This window comes from Lepidochelys kempii, chromosome 1 (genome assembly GCF_965140265.1).
Source record: "Lepidochelys kempii isolate rLepKem1 chromosome 1, rLepKem1.hap2, whole genome shotgun sequence".
In the NCBI taxonomy this organism is placed as follows: Eukaryota; Metazoa; Chordata; order Testudines; family Cheloniidae; genus Lepidochelys; species Lepidochelys kempii.
Genome location: NC_133256.1, coordinates 242593070 through 242606298, shown reverse-complemented (window position 1 = coordinate 242606298; position 13229 = coordinate 242593070). Strand labels below are relative to the sequence as shown.

The following is a 13229-nucleotide window of genomic DNA, read 5'->3' as shown; positions in this document are numbered from 1 at the left end:
TTTTCCCTTTTTTAAAACAAACACAAACCTTCTTGCTGTTTTCCTTACATTGCCCCACTCTAGAACTTTAAGCCATTTGATATCAGCCGCCATGTTCTCGTGCCCTTCCAGCCCCATACTACTAGCATAACTGCCAATCAGAAAACAATTTCCATCCTCCTTTTAATATTGCTTGAACTGTTGGCCAAGGGATTCAATATATTTTGAAAGTTGGCTGTAGAATAAATTCTCCATTTTCTTCTTTCCTAAGAATTTGGCCCCTAACTAGTAGGTTTTCTCACAGGATTATGACTTGCTTGACTTAAAATACTAATTAACCCTCATCCTTGTAAGTTAGGTAAATGTCAGAATGCCCTTTTCACAAACTGGTAAACTAGGGAGTAACCAACCCTGTTTGGGCCAAGAGCAGGGACTGAACCTGCTCCTTTTGGAGCTAACGGCACGGAATGCAGCCACTTGAGTTGAAGGACCAAGTCCCCTATATAAAAGCAGTAGCAGACTTTCAAAACTCTTTTATATGGACCAGCCTCTACTGTAATGACCAGTTTCTAATGTAGGTAACCTACATTTTCCTTCATGGAACTTACTCATTATTGTAGGTGATCTTAAAAGTAAGTGACAGCACTGGGACTAACCCTTTGCATTCCTGAGTCAGCAAGGATTTCAGAAAGACCCATCGTAGTTAAGATTTTTTGGCTCCAAACGCAGTTCCGTTTATCCATGGTGCTAGGAGGCATTTTGCACCATCTGCTTTCAGAATGTTCTATTGAATAAACCTTGGACAGCTTTCTTTGAGAGAGAGAGAGAGAGGAAGGACACAATCAGAGTGCATGATTTTAAAGCACCACCTCTCAGGGCTCTGTACTCTGAGGAGGAGACACAGGGAATGCTTGGCTTTATTTTTTTTTTTTTTTTTTTTTTTTTTTTGGAGGGGATGGGGTGTATGAGAGCAGACCCAAGTACATCCAGAGAAGAAGGATCCTTTTGTGGTTAAGGCACTGGACTAAATCAGAAGAACTGGATTCAGTTCCTGCCTCTGCCCCAGATGTCCTGTGTGATCTTGGGCAATTCACTGAATCCTTTGTACCTCAATTCACCATCTGTAAAAGGTGTAATATTTCCTGTCTGCCACCCTTTGTCAGTCTTGTCTATTTAGACTGCAAGCTGTGCAGGGCAGAAACAGTCTCTTGCTGTGCTTATGTACAGCACCTTGCATAACTGGGTCCCAATTTTGGCTGGGGCTTAGAGGCTACTGTAATACAAATATGATGATAAACAATTTTGGCCCTTGACTCAACCTCTCCCACCTGCCGCACACTTCACACACACACAAAGCTTCTCTACCACAGATGAGCAGACAGCATTGAAGGAGAAAAAGCAAAAGAACCCTTAAACCAAGACGCTGTCTTTGGCAAGGTCCCAAGTGCTATTGCTCACTGTTTAAAAAATCCAGCCTGTTCAGGAGTTACTACCGCCAGCTCAGCTCGCTCGTACTGTTACCAGAGAACACAGGCAAGCAATATGTGCCTCTAAGCCATGGTAACTGGCTAGGGTCACCAGATAGAAAGTGTGGAAAAATTGGGACATCTGGTCATCCTACAACTGGCACTCATGCTGATAGTTTCAGCAGAGGTCAGGGATTTGAATGGCCATAGAGACTGAAATATCCCTACAGAATGGTGCCTCCAGGACAGTGTGGGGGCTATGATAGATGTATATAAAATCATGACTAGTGTGGAGAAAGTAAATAAGGAAGTGTGTTATGAGAAGGAGTAAACAACAAGAACTGGGGGTCACCAAACGAAATTAATAGGCAGCAGGTTTAAAACAAACAAAAGGAAGTATTTCTTCACACAACGCACAGTCAACCTGTGGAACTCCTTGCCAGAGGATGTTATGAAGGCCAAGACTATAACAGGGTTCAAAAAAGAACTAGATAAGTTCATGGAGGCTAGGTCCATCAATGCCCATTGGGCAGGGATGGTGTCCCTAGCCTCTGTTTGCCAGAAGCTATGAATGGGCGACGGGATGGATCATTGATTACCTGTTCTGTTCATTCCCTCTGGGGCACCTGGCATTGGCCACTGTCGGAAGACCGGATACTGGACTAGATGGACCTGTAGTCTGATCCATTATGGTCATTCTTATGTAGTGGGTGGGGATGTTCTCACAGTTGCTAGCAATGCAGTACCTCTTTTTCATACAGAGAGCATCAGTTACCAGCATAGCGACCTCAGCATTGGAGTCATTTAATTTGCATAGATGTAGAATAGAGGTGGGGTACATGCTACTTCCTTCGGGTTCCTAGCCTAACCACCCAGCCTTCTACGCTGTGAACTGTAAACTTTTTCCCATAGTCAGCATTCCGTGCTCATGCGTAATGTCTGGGGTGAGGGGTGGTGAGGTCAATGCTAGCATTAGCAGGGATTTCACAAGCTTCAGTGGTGGAGGAAATGACAAAGTACAAACGCTACTACATAGAGATTATGGCTTTTAAAAGATACTGCTGTGGGACGCAAAAAGCCCTATTGTATACAGGATTAAAGGGGGACACAGCTCTGACTGGCAGTTTTTTGTTTGTTTACAACACTCACACAGATGCTTCAAAATATTTCCCTATTGATTTGGTCTCTTTCCACTTGAGAAATGCTGCATTTGATTCCCCTTTGTGTGCATGGAGCACAAGCCACCACAGCTCTGTTCTTCTTGTGCCCTTATCTGTGTGCTTTATAAGCAGGGAAAGCGTTCTTTGCTTTCCCAGAAAACATCCACTAACTTGCTGGGCCTGTTGCCTAAGGCTGGACAGGTTGGTAAGAGACCAGTGTCAGACAAAGAATAAATCATCACACTGGAAAACTGTCCAGATCAATGAATATGTGAAGGCTTGAGCTGGATAGCTTTGTTAGGTTTCTCCCCATTGTATACCCAGTTCACTCTGGGACTGGCCTGAGTCATTGGCTGTTTGGATGAGCTGTCAGGCCAGATTTGCTAACTCTCTTTTGGTCTCCCCTCTTAAAGGCCTGGCAAGCTGGGCACACAGTCACTTTGGGGATGTTGCCCATCTTGCTTCTAGTAGCTGGATTGCTGGGGCTTTCTGCAAAGCACTGTGCTTGCCTTTTAGCATTGAAAACTCATCCTCTGACTGTACCAGAGTGTTTCACTTCTATCATTCCAGGCACTAGAGACCTGGGGAATGCTTAAATACTAAATTATGGGGACTATACAATATCTTTATTAGGGAGAAGCAAAAATTTGCCCTCGGTTACACCTGTGCATTTCAACTGGCTTCAAAGGACTGCATGTTTGTAACTGAGGGCAAACTTTCTGTCTTACTAGAGAGACATTTAGTGCCCTGGGTCTCAGTGATGACTAGAAGACTGAAGCAGTAACATGCAGTACTAACAAGCTATTTCCCATTGGCAATATTGTCCTCTTAGCCCTGGTCTACACTAGAACTTTAGGTCGAGTTTAGCAGCATTAAATCGATGTAAATGTGCACCCGTCCACACGAAGAAGCCCTTTTTTCCGACTTAAAGGGCTCTTAAAATCGATTTCCTTACTCCACCCCTGAGAAGTGGATTAGCGCTTAAATCGGCCTTGCCGGGTTGAATTTGGGGTACTGTGGACACAATTCAACGGTATTGGCCTCCGGGAGCTATCCCAGAGTGCTTCATTGTGACCGCTCTGGACAGCACTCTCAACTCAGATGCACTGGCCAGGTAGACAGGAAAAGAACCGCCAACTTTTGAATCTCATTTCCGGAGACTGCGGGAACTGAGGGATAGCTATCCACAGTGCAACACTCCGGAAGTCGACGCTTGCCTCTGTACTGTGGAAGCACTCTGCTGAATTAATGTACTTAATGCACTTAGAGCATTTTCTGTGGGGACACGCACTCGAATATATAAAACCGATTTCTATAAATTCGACCTAATTTCGTAGTGTAGACATACCTTTAGGATCTCTGATCTAAGACCTAACTAATAGGAGTTGTAGAGCAGCAAAAACTCTTTCCAAGTGCTTCTGTGACCATCATATGCTCTTTCTGTGCAGAATGTCCATTGGAAGTGGAGTTAACAGAGCCCAGAGGTTTCTTCTCCTCCCCTTGCTCATCAGGCTCCATGGGAAGTTTGAATTGCTCTTGGGTGCTCAGAATGTCTCCCAGAGGCATGGCAAAGCTCACAGTAAAGCATCTGTCAATACCAGCCTCCCGGAACTGCCAAGTGGAGCTCCTAGGGATATATGAAGAGGGCCAAAGAGGAAGAAAAGTAGTAGGTAATCAATCATCTAGCTGAAGCTTTTCTCCTCGGGATGTTGAATCTTTTTTAAAACTGGCCAGTTTCCACAGAGTGACTGTACTGGCTGCAGGCTGAATTTACTTTCAGCTAAATTTTAAGGCCCTATTCTCTGCTGAGTGACCTCAACAGAAATAAGTCAAACATACAATGCATCAGTTTAAAGCAGCAGAGAGTCGGGCCCTTAATCGAGTTGTACAAATGGCAAGGGAGGGTGTGTGGAAATCATGGTGTAGTATTTGAATAGATTAGACTTTCTGGCCTAAGTCCGTGTTTCTTGACTTTTTTCCAGGAGATGTACCCCTTACCTGAAGTAAAAACGTTTTTACAACCCCCCCTTACAGTTCACTTTTGTAAGAAATGTATCAATGATAATGATAGGGTTATATACTTATGGCTTCTGATTTTAGTTTTTAACCAATAAAACACCCCTGATCTAAAAATAACCCCCCCCCCCAGTGATTTCATTATTCAACCAACGTGGGAAATGGCTACTTGTATCTAAAGGTTTGCCTATACAGCAGGAGAGTGGGATCGGGGGAGGGAACCTTTTGAAGTGATAATCAAGGTGGGCCATTTCCAGGAGTTAACAAAACAGCGGCACTGCTATGGGTACCCGCATGGCCCCACAGTATGCCAACATTTTTATGGCTGACTTAGAACAACGCTTCCTCAGCTCTTGTATCCTAATGCCCTTACTCTACTTGTGCTATATTGATGACATCTTCATCATCTGGACCCATGGAAAAGAAGCCCTTGAGGAATTCCACCATGATTTCAACAATTTCCATCCCACCACCAACCTCAGCCTGGTCCTGTCCACACAAGAGATCCACTTCCTGGACACTACAGTGCTAATAAGCGATAGTCACATAAACACCACCCTATACCAGAAACCTACTGACCGCTATTCCTACCTACATGCCTCCAGTTTTCACCCAGACCACACCACACGATCCATTGTCTACAGCCAAGCTCTACGATACAACCACATTTGCTCCAACCCCTCAGACAAACACCTACAAGATCTCTATCAAGCATTCTTAAACTACAATACTCACCTGCTGAAATGAAGAAACAGATTGGGGTACTCTTCTGGCTCTGTCAAAGTCACCTACTACAGGACAGGCCCAAAAAAGAAAATAACAGAACACCACTAGCCGTCACCTTCAGCCCCCAACTAAAACCTCTCCAGCGCATCATCAAGGATCTACAACCTATCCTGAAGGATGACCCATCACTCACAGATCTTGGGAGACAGGCCAGTCCTTGCTTACAGACAGCCCCCCAACATGAAGCAAATACTCACCAGCAACCACACACCACACAACAGAACCACTAACCCAGGAACCTATCCTTGCAACAAAGCCTGTTGCCAACTGTGCCCACATATCTATTCAGGGGACACCATCATAGGGCCTAATCACATCCGCCACACTATCAGAGGCTCGTTCACCTGCACATCTACCAATGTGATATATGCCATCATGTGCCAGCAATGCCCCTCTGCCATGTACATTGGTCAAACTGGACAGTCTCTATGTGTAAGAATAAATGGGCACAAATCAGATGTCAAGAATTACAACATTCAAAAACCAGTCGGAGAACACTTCAATCTCTTTGGTCACTCGATTACAGACCTAAAAGTGGCAATTCTTCAACAAAAAAACTTCAAAACCAGACTCCAGTGAGAGACTGCTGAATTGGAATTAATTTGCAAACTGGATACAATTAACTTAGGCTTGAATTGAGACTGGGAGTGGATGGGTCATTACGCAAAGTAAAACTATTTCCCCATGTTTATTCCCCTCCCCCCCATTCCTCAGACGTTCTTGTCAACTGCTGGAAATGGCCCACCTTGATTATCACTACAAAAGGCTTCCCCCCTCCCCCGCTGGTAATAGCTCACCTTAAGTGATCACTCTCATTACAGTGTGTATGGTAACACCCATTGTTTCATGTTCTCTATCAATATAAATCTCCCCACTGTATTTTTCACTGAATGCATCCAATGAAGTGAGCTGTAGCTCACGAAAGCTTATGCTCAAATAAATGTGTTACTCTCTAAGGTACCACAAGTACTCCTTTTCTTTTTGTATTAACTTTGTAACTATTTATGCAACTAAAAGTTGCACTTAAAGGATTTTTCTCCAGAGCAGTTTCTAATATTTCTCCTTTTGCTTGGGTTTGTTTCTCTCCTAGCTGAACTATGTGGTGTCCTGCAGTCGCCTATGACCTTTCTGAGTCCTGGCCCTGTGGTGAAAGTGGTGTTCCATTCTCTGACCCTTGCTGCCTTTGGCATTGAGTACATGGTCTTCAGAGTCCAAGGTATGGTAAGGTGACACACGCACTGCTCAATAGAGAGATGGCTGGTAGAAAGTGAGCTGAACCATTTGACCTCCACTTCAAACTAACCTATAAAATTTCAGGACTCTGCTTGCTTCCAGAAGGCAGTGGGGTGGATATAGAAGAGGGGACTCCCTTCTTGGGGAACCAAGTGAGTTCTTATTGAGCACCAAAATAGAGCTCTCATTTTACTGAGTCCTACATGAGAAATTAGAAAAACACAGAATGAAGAAAGCTGGAATGACCCTAAAATTGGCTTTGATATTTCTTTTTACAGAGAACATAAATAACAAGCAGAAATGTCTTGAATAATGGAAAATAATCACTATTGGTATCAAATTAGTTGGCTGTCCAACTGTGATTTGTTTTCCAGACTAATTTTAATTTTAAAATGAGGCATTTTAATTTTCAGCTTTCTTTACATGGACTTTAATCTTCTAGGGGCAGTCATGTGGTATTGTCTGGGCCATTGGTGGAAGTGTATTTAAAAGACAGGCGCAAATTGAATCCCAAAGTTTCTTTCTAGGGCCAAAGATTGGAAAGGCAGTGAAACGCCCCAAGGATGTGGACCAAGAATTGTTACACTGTAGGGATGTCATTCTCACAGACCTGGAAGGATTGATCCAGTCACCAGGATATCCCCATGGCTATCCTAACACCACCAGGTGAGAGTGAATTTGTTTAATCCTGTTTCTTGGAACTCTTAAATTAGGTTTTACAAAACTGTGGATGATCTGGGATGAATGAATGACTTCTTCCATATCTAACTTCTGTGTTTCAATACACATCTTTTGAAAAACTGAACAGGTTCTACAATTACCTTCTGTGGCTCCTATCTGCCTCTCATGTGAAGGCATGGTGATCAGAAGGACTAGTGCTACTACACCCTTTCTAATAATTAGTGGCCAAATCTGGCATCGTTCTGGTGAAACCATTCATCATGTCAAATGAAATGCTGAAAGGGGCTCTCCCTCCCCGTCCTCTGGCATAGAATAACTCAGGCAAGGTGGTAAAAAGGGCAGTTCCTAGCCCTTTCTTCCCCTAGCTTTTCCCACTTGGAGGGAGCGGTGAGTAGGGGTGGTTGCTCAGTGAAATGTTAGGCAGCGAGGAAGCCTCGTTGGCATTGGTCCATCTTGTTTCTGAATCAGTGTCATAATTTTATGTCCACTTTCATCAATTGGTTGATAGTTTATTTTATTATTCATAATTTCTATACCAGAAATGGATTCAAACCAACATCCCACCCTGGATTAGAATCTCCACTTTGTTTTCTGGGGTTTGTTTGTTTGTTTTTTAAAACAGACTCAAATTCTTTTCTTTTCTTTGTTCCTTCCACCCCATTTTAGTAACAATCCCTTGGAAATGTGAGCCAGTTGTAGGGTGCATGTGATTGGGTGTTAATGAGTGTTTTGAATTTGTTCTTGCCCTGCAGCTGCCACTGGCGAATTGTAGCCCCGTTAAAATCCATCATTCGGCTTGATTTCCTGGCCTTCTGGACTGAAAAGACTCTGTCTGATTGCCATGGACAACTGATGGTGTATGAAGGATTTGGGCCAAGCAAGGAGTTGATAGGTGAGAGATTTGCTTGTGGTGCTGCTGAGAGTGGAAGAGGGAAACTCTTCAAGTTTTCTTAGCAGACCACTGGGCAATTTGCCACATGAAAAGAAGAATTCCAACTTTGTTTCTGTTAATACTGACTAGGGGAGTGTCTTCATTTCCATTTCTAGGAACCACTTCTGTAGCTCTGTTGTAGAGATGGGATTGGTTGATTGTTTCACTGTTCACAATAAATTTGCCTTAGAGGCAGGTGTCAGTCACCAAATTGTTGGCCATTCAATATCTTGGGAACAAATGCACATTCGCATGTGGAATGCTTCCGATGATGCTTCTCTCAACAATGCTGTGCATGACAGTAAGAAAGTGACAGTTGAACTGGAAATAAATTGCAGCAGATACTATTATGGGGCCCTCAAGGAATTTCTACTAATTATACATTGTCTCAAACAGTTCTAGCCTTCAGGGCACTGAAGTGGCTCATTCTCCAATGAACGTGATGCCCTGTGATCAATCCATTGGTCTCCACATAAAAATGCGTCTTATATGAAAACTGTTAAACAACAAAATAACTTCCAAAGAGACTGTTCCCTCCCTTGTGTGTAACCCTAACAGTCCAAACATTTAAATGGAAGAATAACTAAAATCTCATTAGCGCCATAGCATGACCGGTGTGTAAGATTATAGGATCGGTTAATTTTCAGCCATCAGAGATGTCTGTCTGAAAGCACCATCTTCCCCAACCCAACCACCATACCCTAAAGCTTTTAATGGTTACAGCAGGTGTGTGTTTACCTCTTGGTTTGTTTTAGTCAAAGGGCACTTTCTCTGTTGTGAAAAGGGCACTGTTTTGTTTATAAGAAGCGTGTACAATAACATTTGGAATTCTGCTCTATGTTAGCACTACACTACAAACATAGGTCGATGTAACTGTCACTCAGGAGTGTAGATTTTCCACATCCCCTGAATGACATAGGTTATACCAACCTAACCCCCAGTGTAACAGCACTGTGTCAATGGGAGGGCTTCTTGGGGAGGCGGAGTACCTATGTCAACAGGAGGAGGTTTCCTGTCGGCATAGGTAGTGTCTCCACTAAAGCTGCACCAGGGCAGCTGCAGCTCTGTAAGTGTAAACAAGCCCCTCAGCCTGTTAATCAGAGTAGAATGAACTCAAGGTGGCTCAACAGGCTGAGGTTTCATTTCTCACTGATACATGAGGTATTTATAAAGGTATAGTTTAAGGCTTCATTTTTCTGAGGTGCGGTATAACCTGTCTGGGTAAAATACAATAGCCTAGCATTATGCCTTTCATGGTTACCAGTTGGAATCCTACTACCTGGCAGGTAACTTCTGTGGGGAAACTTCACTCTATCCTTTAAAGTCTGATGGTCCAGTGGTGATGCTGACCTTCACATCCAGTGCTGAAGTGGCTACAGAAGGGTTTGTTCTGACCTACTCTTTCCATGATCTACAACCTGGTAAGTTGGTTGCAGATTTGGTTTTGAGTGAAGGAGTGGGAGTGGAGTATAAAGGAAGGTTATGCAAAATGTAAGAGAAAAATACATAGCAGGAGAGTCTCGTGACCATTTATAAAAAGAAAACAAACCTAAAGAAGCAGCTTTTTAATAAATCTTCATACAATATCTGGAAGATGTAAAACACTACAGTAGAGAGAGGCTTATCCTATCTCCTCCAGAGAGGAGGCTTATCGAGCATCAGAAGTCTGGTTCCAGCCCAGTCTCTACTATTTACTAGGTATTCAAGCAATTCACCAAACTTCTGCATTTTCTCTTCCCATCTGTGAAATGAAGGTCACTAATTAACAGCCTAACCAATGTACTGTATCTTCCGGTGACCCCACCCATTCTGCTCTGCATAAACTACTAACTCCTGTCACCATCCCTACTTGTTGACTTCTTTCATGACCATTCTTTTCCTTTCCCTCTCTCCTTATGCACTGAACTCCCCCCTGAACTAGTATGCAAGTCTGCTTTCCCCCTTCAAACACCTCCCCCACCCCCCACACCTCAAGACTCACTTCTGCTGCACCTACAAGAATAACTAGCTAACTAATACAACAGTTAAGGTTGGCTAGTTTTTGAAAATGATAGATAAAAAAAATTGACTTTTTTCTTCATCACTTATCACCTTTCTCTTGTAGCCCTGGATTGGAAGCCCCTTGGGGCAGGGACTGTCATCCTTGTGAGGATAACACCTAGCACACTGGACGCTACTGTCCTACTACGAAATAACTTTTGATACCCTGGGATCAAAGACATCATAGATATGAAAAATTATTGCTTTGTCCCTTAGGATACTTCTCTTTTTCATGAAAGCAAATCACTTTGTGACCACAACAACCTAATCCATCAATTTCCCCCCGCCCCCTTTTGTTATGCCACATAACAAAACAAGCAGAATGTTTTGTCCATGTAAAAGGTCTATCCAATATAAGCATACTATCAGTTCTGGTAAATGAGTTTTACTATTATGTATGTGGAGACCATACAGATCTTACTGTAAATATAGGGAAAACTACCTGACACTGTGTCAGAGTATGGTTCTTAATGCCTAATCACTCAAGAGTCCTTGTCTACCCATTGAGGCATTCAGAAACCCTAGTTTATTTGTATGGTGAGTTTAACCTTTAACAGTGAGTATGGTAACTCTCTCATTTTAGGTTCTGCTTTAGGAAAATTGAAAGCTGCTGAAAAAGGTAAGATCAGTTCTAGCTCTCTATGCAGCCATGCAGGGAGGGGAGATGCAAACAATCAAACCAAAAATAGCTTTTCTAAATGTCTCCTGGATTTTGGTTGTGGGAGGGGCTCTGCTATGGCTAACTTCAATACCAGAACGTAGCCAGTAATTTAGCCATCTTAGTTCCTTAACAACTGCCCTTCATTCAGTCTGGGTGATACGTCCACAGTTCTGTTTCTTTAATATTAGCTGGCTGCTGCTTTGTTTCTGTTCCTGCATTGTGAGCTGCCACACAGGACCAGAGACGTGTTGGTAGCTGGAACATAAAGGAATTCTTAGCTAATCTCAAAGCCAGCCTCAGCTCCCTCAGATTTTGAGTGATGGGAAAGGAACTCTGTCTGCTTTTGCCCTTGCATCCTGGAGTTCTAGCTAAACTGGGTAGGCTGTCATGCCATATGTGACACATCTGGGAGAAGAAGCATACTTTTTTTAAAGCTTGAAAATGTGAACCCTAGTGTGACATCCAGTTTTTCTAGACCCTTCCCTATGTCATTCCCAATAGCCTGCAGTTCTTCCTCTCTCACTGCCCCACCAAATGTACCCAGCTCCATGCCGCACCTTAGTGTTAATCTAAATGTGTGTGATGCCCAATTACTAGTGGTGAAGTAACTGAAAATGACTGTCCTTTCACAACCTACATAAATGAAACTTACAAGCAAAAGGACTTTGGAGAAGCCTAGAGTAAATAAAGAGCAAAATTTATTTTACAAATAAGTAAATTTCAGCCCTGCAGCCTGCTCTACTCTACTAAATAAAACGGAGGAAATACATCCATTGGTTTCAATGGGCTTAGCCCAAGGATGTTTTTCCAGGTATGAATCTGGTCTAATTAGAAATGTTACTCTGTGGCTGAACTGTACTGGTTGTAGGATCTCAGATAGCTTGGCCTTTGGCTCTTCCCAGAGTTCAACACACTTCCCAAATGATGGGTCCCTTTTCCTTCTTCTAGAACAGCTCTCCTATTTTAAATATACCTGTTAAGGGCACTATAACAAGCTGTGCAGAGAACTACGTTTGCTGTGCAGGTAGAAGTTAGTATCAACAGGAGCTTTGTTCAAGCAGAAACCAATAGAATTTAAGTTTCACTCATAAGTCTGCTTGCTTTTGTTGTTAGAAAATCCTAGGGGATCAAGATTTTTCCAAAGTTGGGTAAAAAATTTTGGATGAAACTTTTTCACACCCCTTCCCCTCCAGCGTGGGGGGGAGGAGGGGAAATAAAAAAGCAGATTCAGGTTGACTGAGGCCTTTTGCAAACTTGTATAGAATTAACTGAATTGTTTCAGTGGAAGTGGGGGAGGGGGAGTTGAAAAAATCAAAGCATTTTGTTACGACTATTGAAAATGACTTCATTATGAATTTTAGTTCAATTTTTGCTTTTGAAATTCTAAACTCAAAAAAGAAAATGGTTTTTCCTTTTGGGTCTAACAAAATCCTTCCTTTGACTAAAAAAAAAAAAAAAAATCACTCTCCCCATCTCCCAGTTATGCCAGTGATCAAAAAAAAGAATCCGTTGTTTGTACAGCTCTAGCATTTTCAGACCATTTGTAATGAATGTTCGAGAAGACAGATTCCTGTCAGGGCAAAATCTCAACCTCTGAAACTCTCATTTTTCTCTTTAAGGGTGTCCAATCTTGGATCTAATTCCAGTTGGATCAGCTGAGATAACATCTCCTAATTACCCCAACACTTATCCCAACATGCTGAACTGCACTTGGACAGTTTATTCCACTTCAGGAAATAGATTGAAAGCTGTGATCAGAGACTTGGTAACAGAAAATGCAAGAGACTGCATTTGGGACTCTTTGAACATCTATGATGGTCCAAATAACTCTTCAGGACTGCTCGGTGTGTTGATCTCTCTCTCTCTCTCTCTCCTGCCTTGTCTCAGGGAAGTTGGCCAACATATGATGTGGGGACAATCTCTCTATGTGGGGAACTAAACAAGGTGAGGGAGAGGGAAATATGAGTTACTGTAGGTTTTCCAAAGGTAATGAGTGCTTCTGGAATTGTTCTACAGTTCCTATTGGGCGGGGACTAGGATGGACCCTGAAGAAATTTGAATTCTGTCTTCTCTCTAGAACTGTTTATGGGTGTAACAGTAAGAGGGAGCTGCTGTCTCACTATCTTTCTGTTTCCATTGTTCCTTTGCTCAGTCTTGTGTATCTTATGACCTGCTGCACTACATACTATATGTGCATCTGATCTAATATGCCGTTCATGGACAGATACTACTCCTTTATGTTTTGAATAGTGAAGGTAGTCTTACTGTTTTGGCAT

The 13229-nt window shown here is 42.7% G+C and overlaps 1 protein-coding gene across 1 annotated transcript in view; it reads left to right on the top strand.

Annotated features, from left to right (window-relative positions):
- Positions 1-13229, top strand: part of OVCH1 (ovochymase 1) — a 53765-nt gene that overhangs the window by 33262 nt on the left and 7274 nt on the right. The window contains exons 22-28 of the mRNA XM_073321015.1: positions 4054-4275; positions 6498-6623; positions 7168-7306; positions 8074-8213; positions 9539-9673; positions 10876-10911; positions 12573-12797. Of these exons, the coding sequence (XP_073177116.1) occupies positions 4054-4275; positions 6498-6623; positions 7168-7306; positions 8074-8213; positions 9539-9673; positions 10876-10911; positions 12573-12797 (1023 nt within the window). The remainder of the gene's footprint in view (positions 1-4053; positions 4276-6497; positions 6624-7167; positions 7307-8073; positions 8214-9538; positions 9674-10875; positions 10912-12572; positions 12798-13229) is intronic.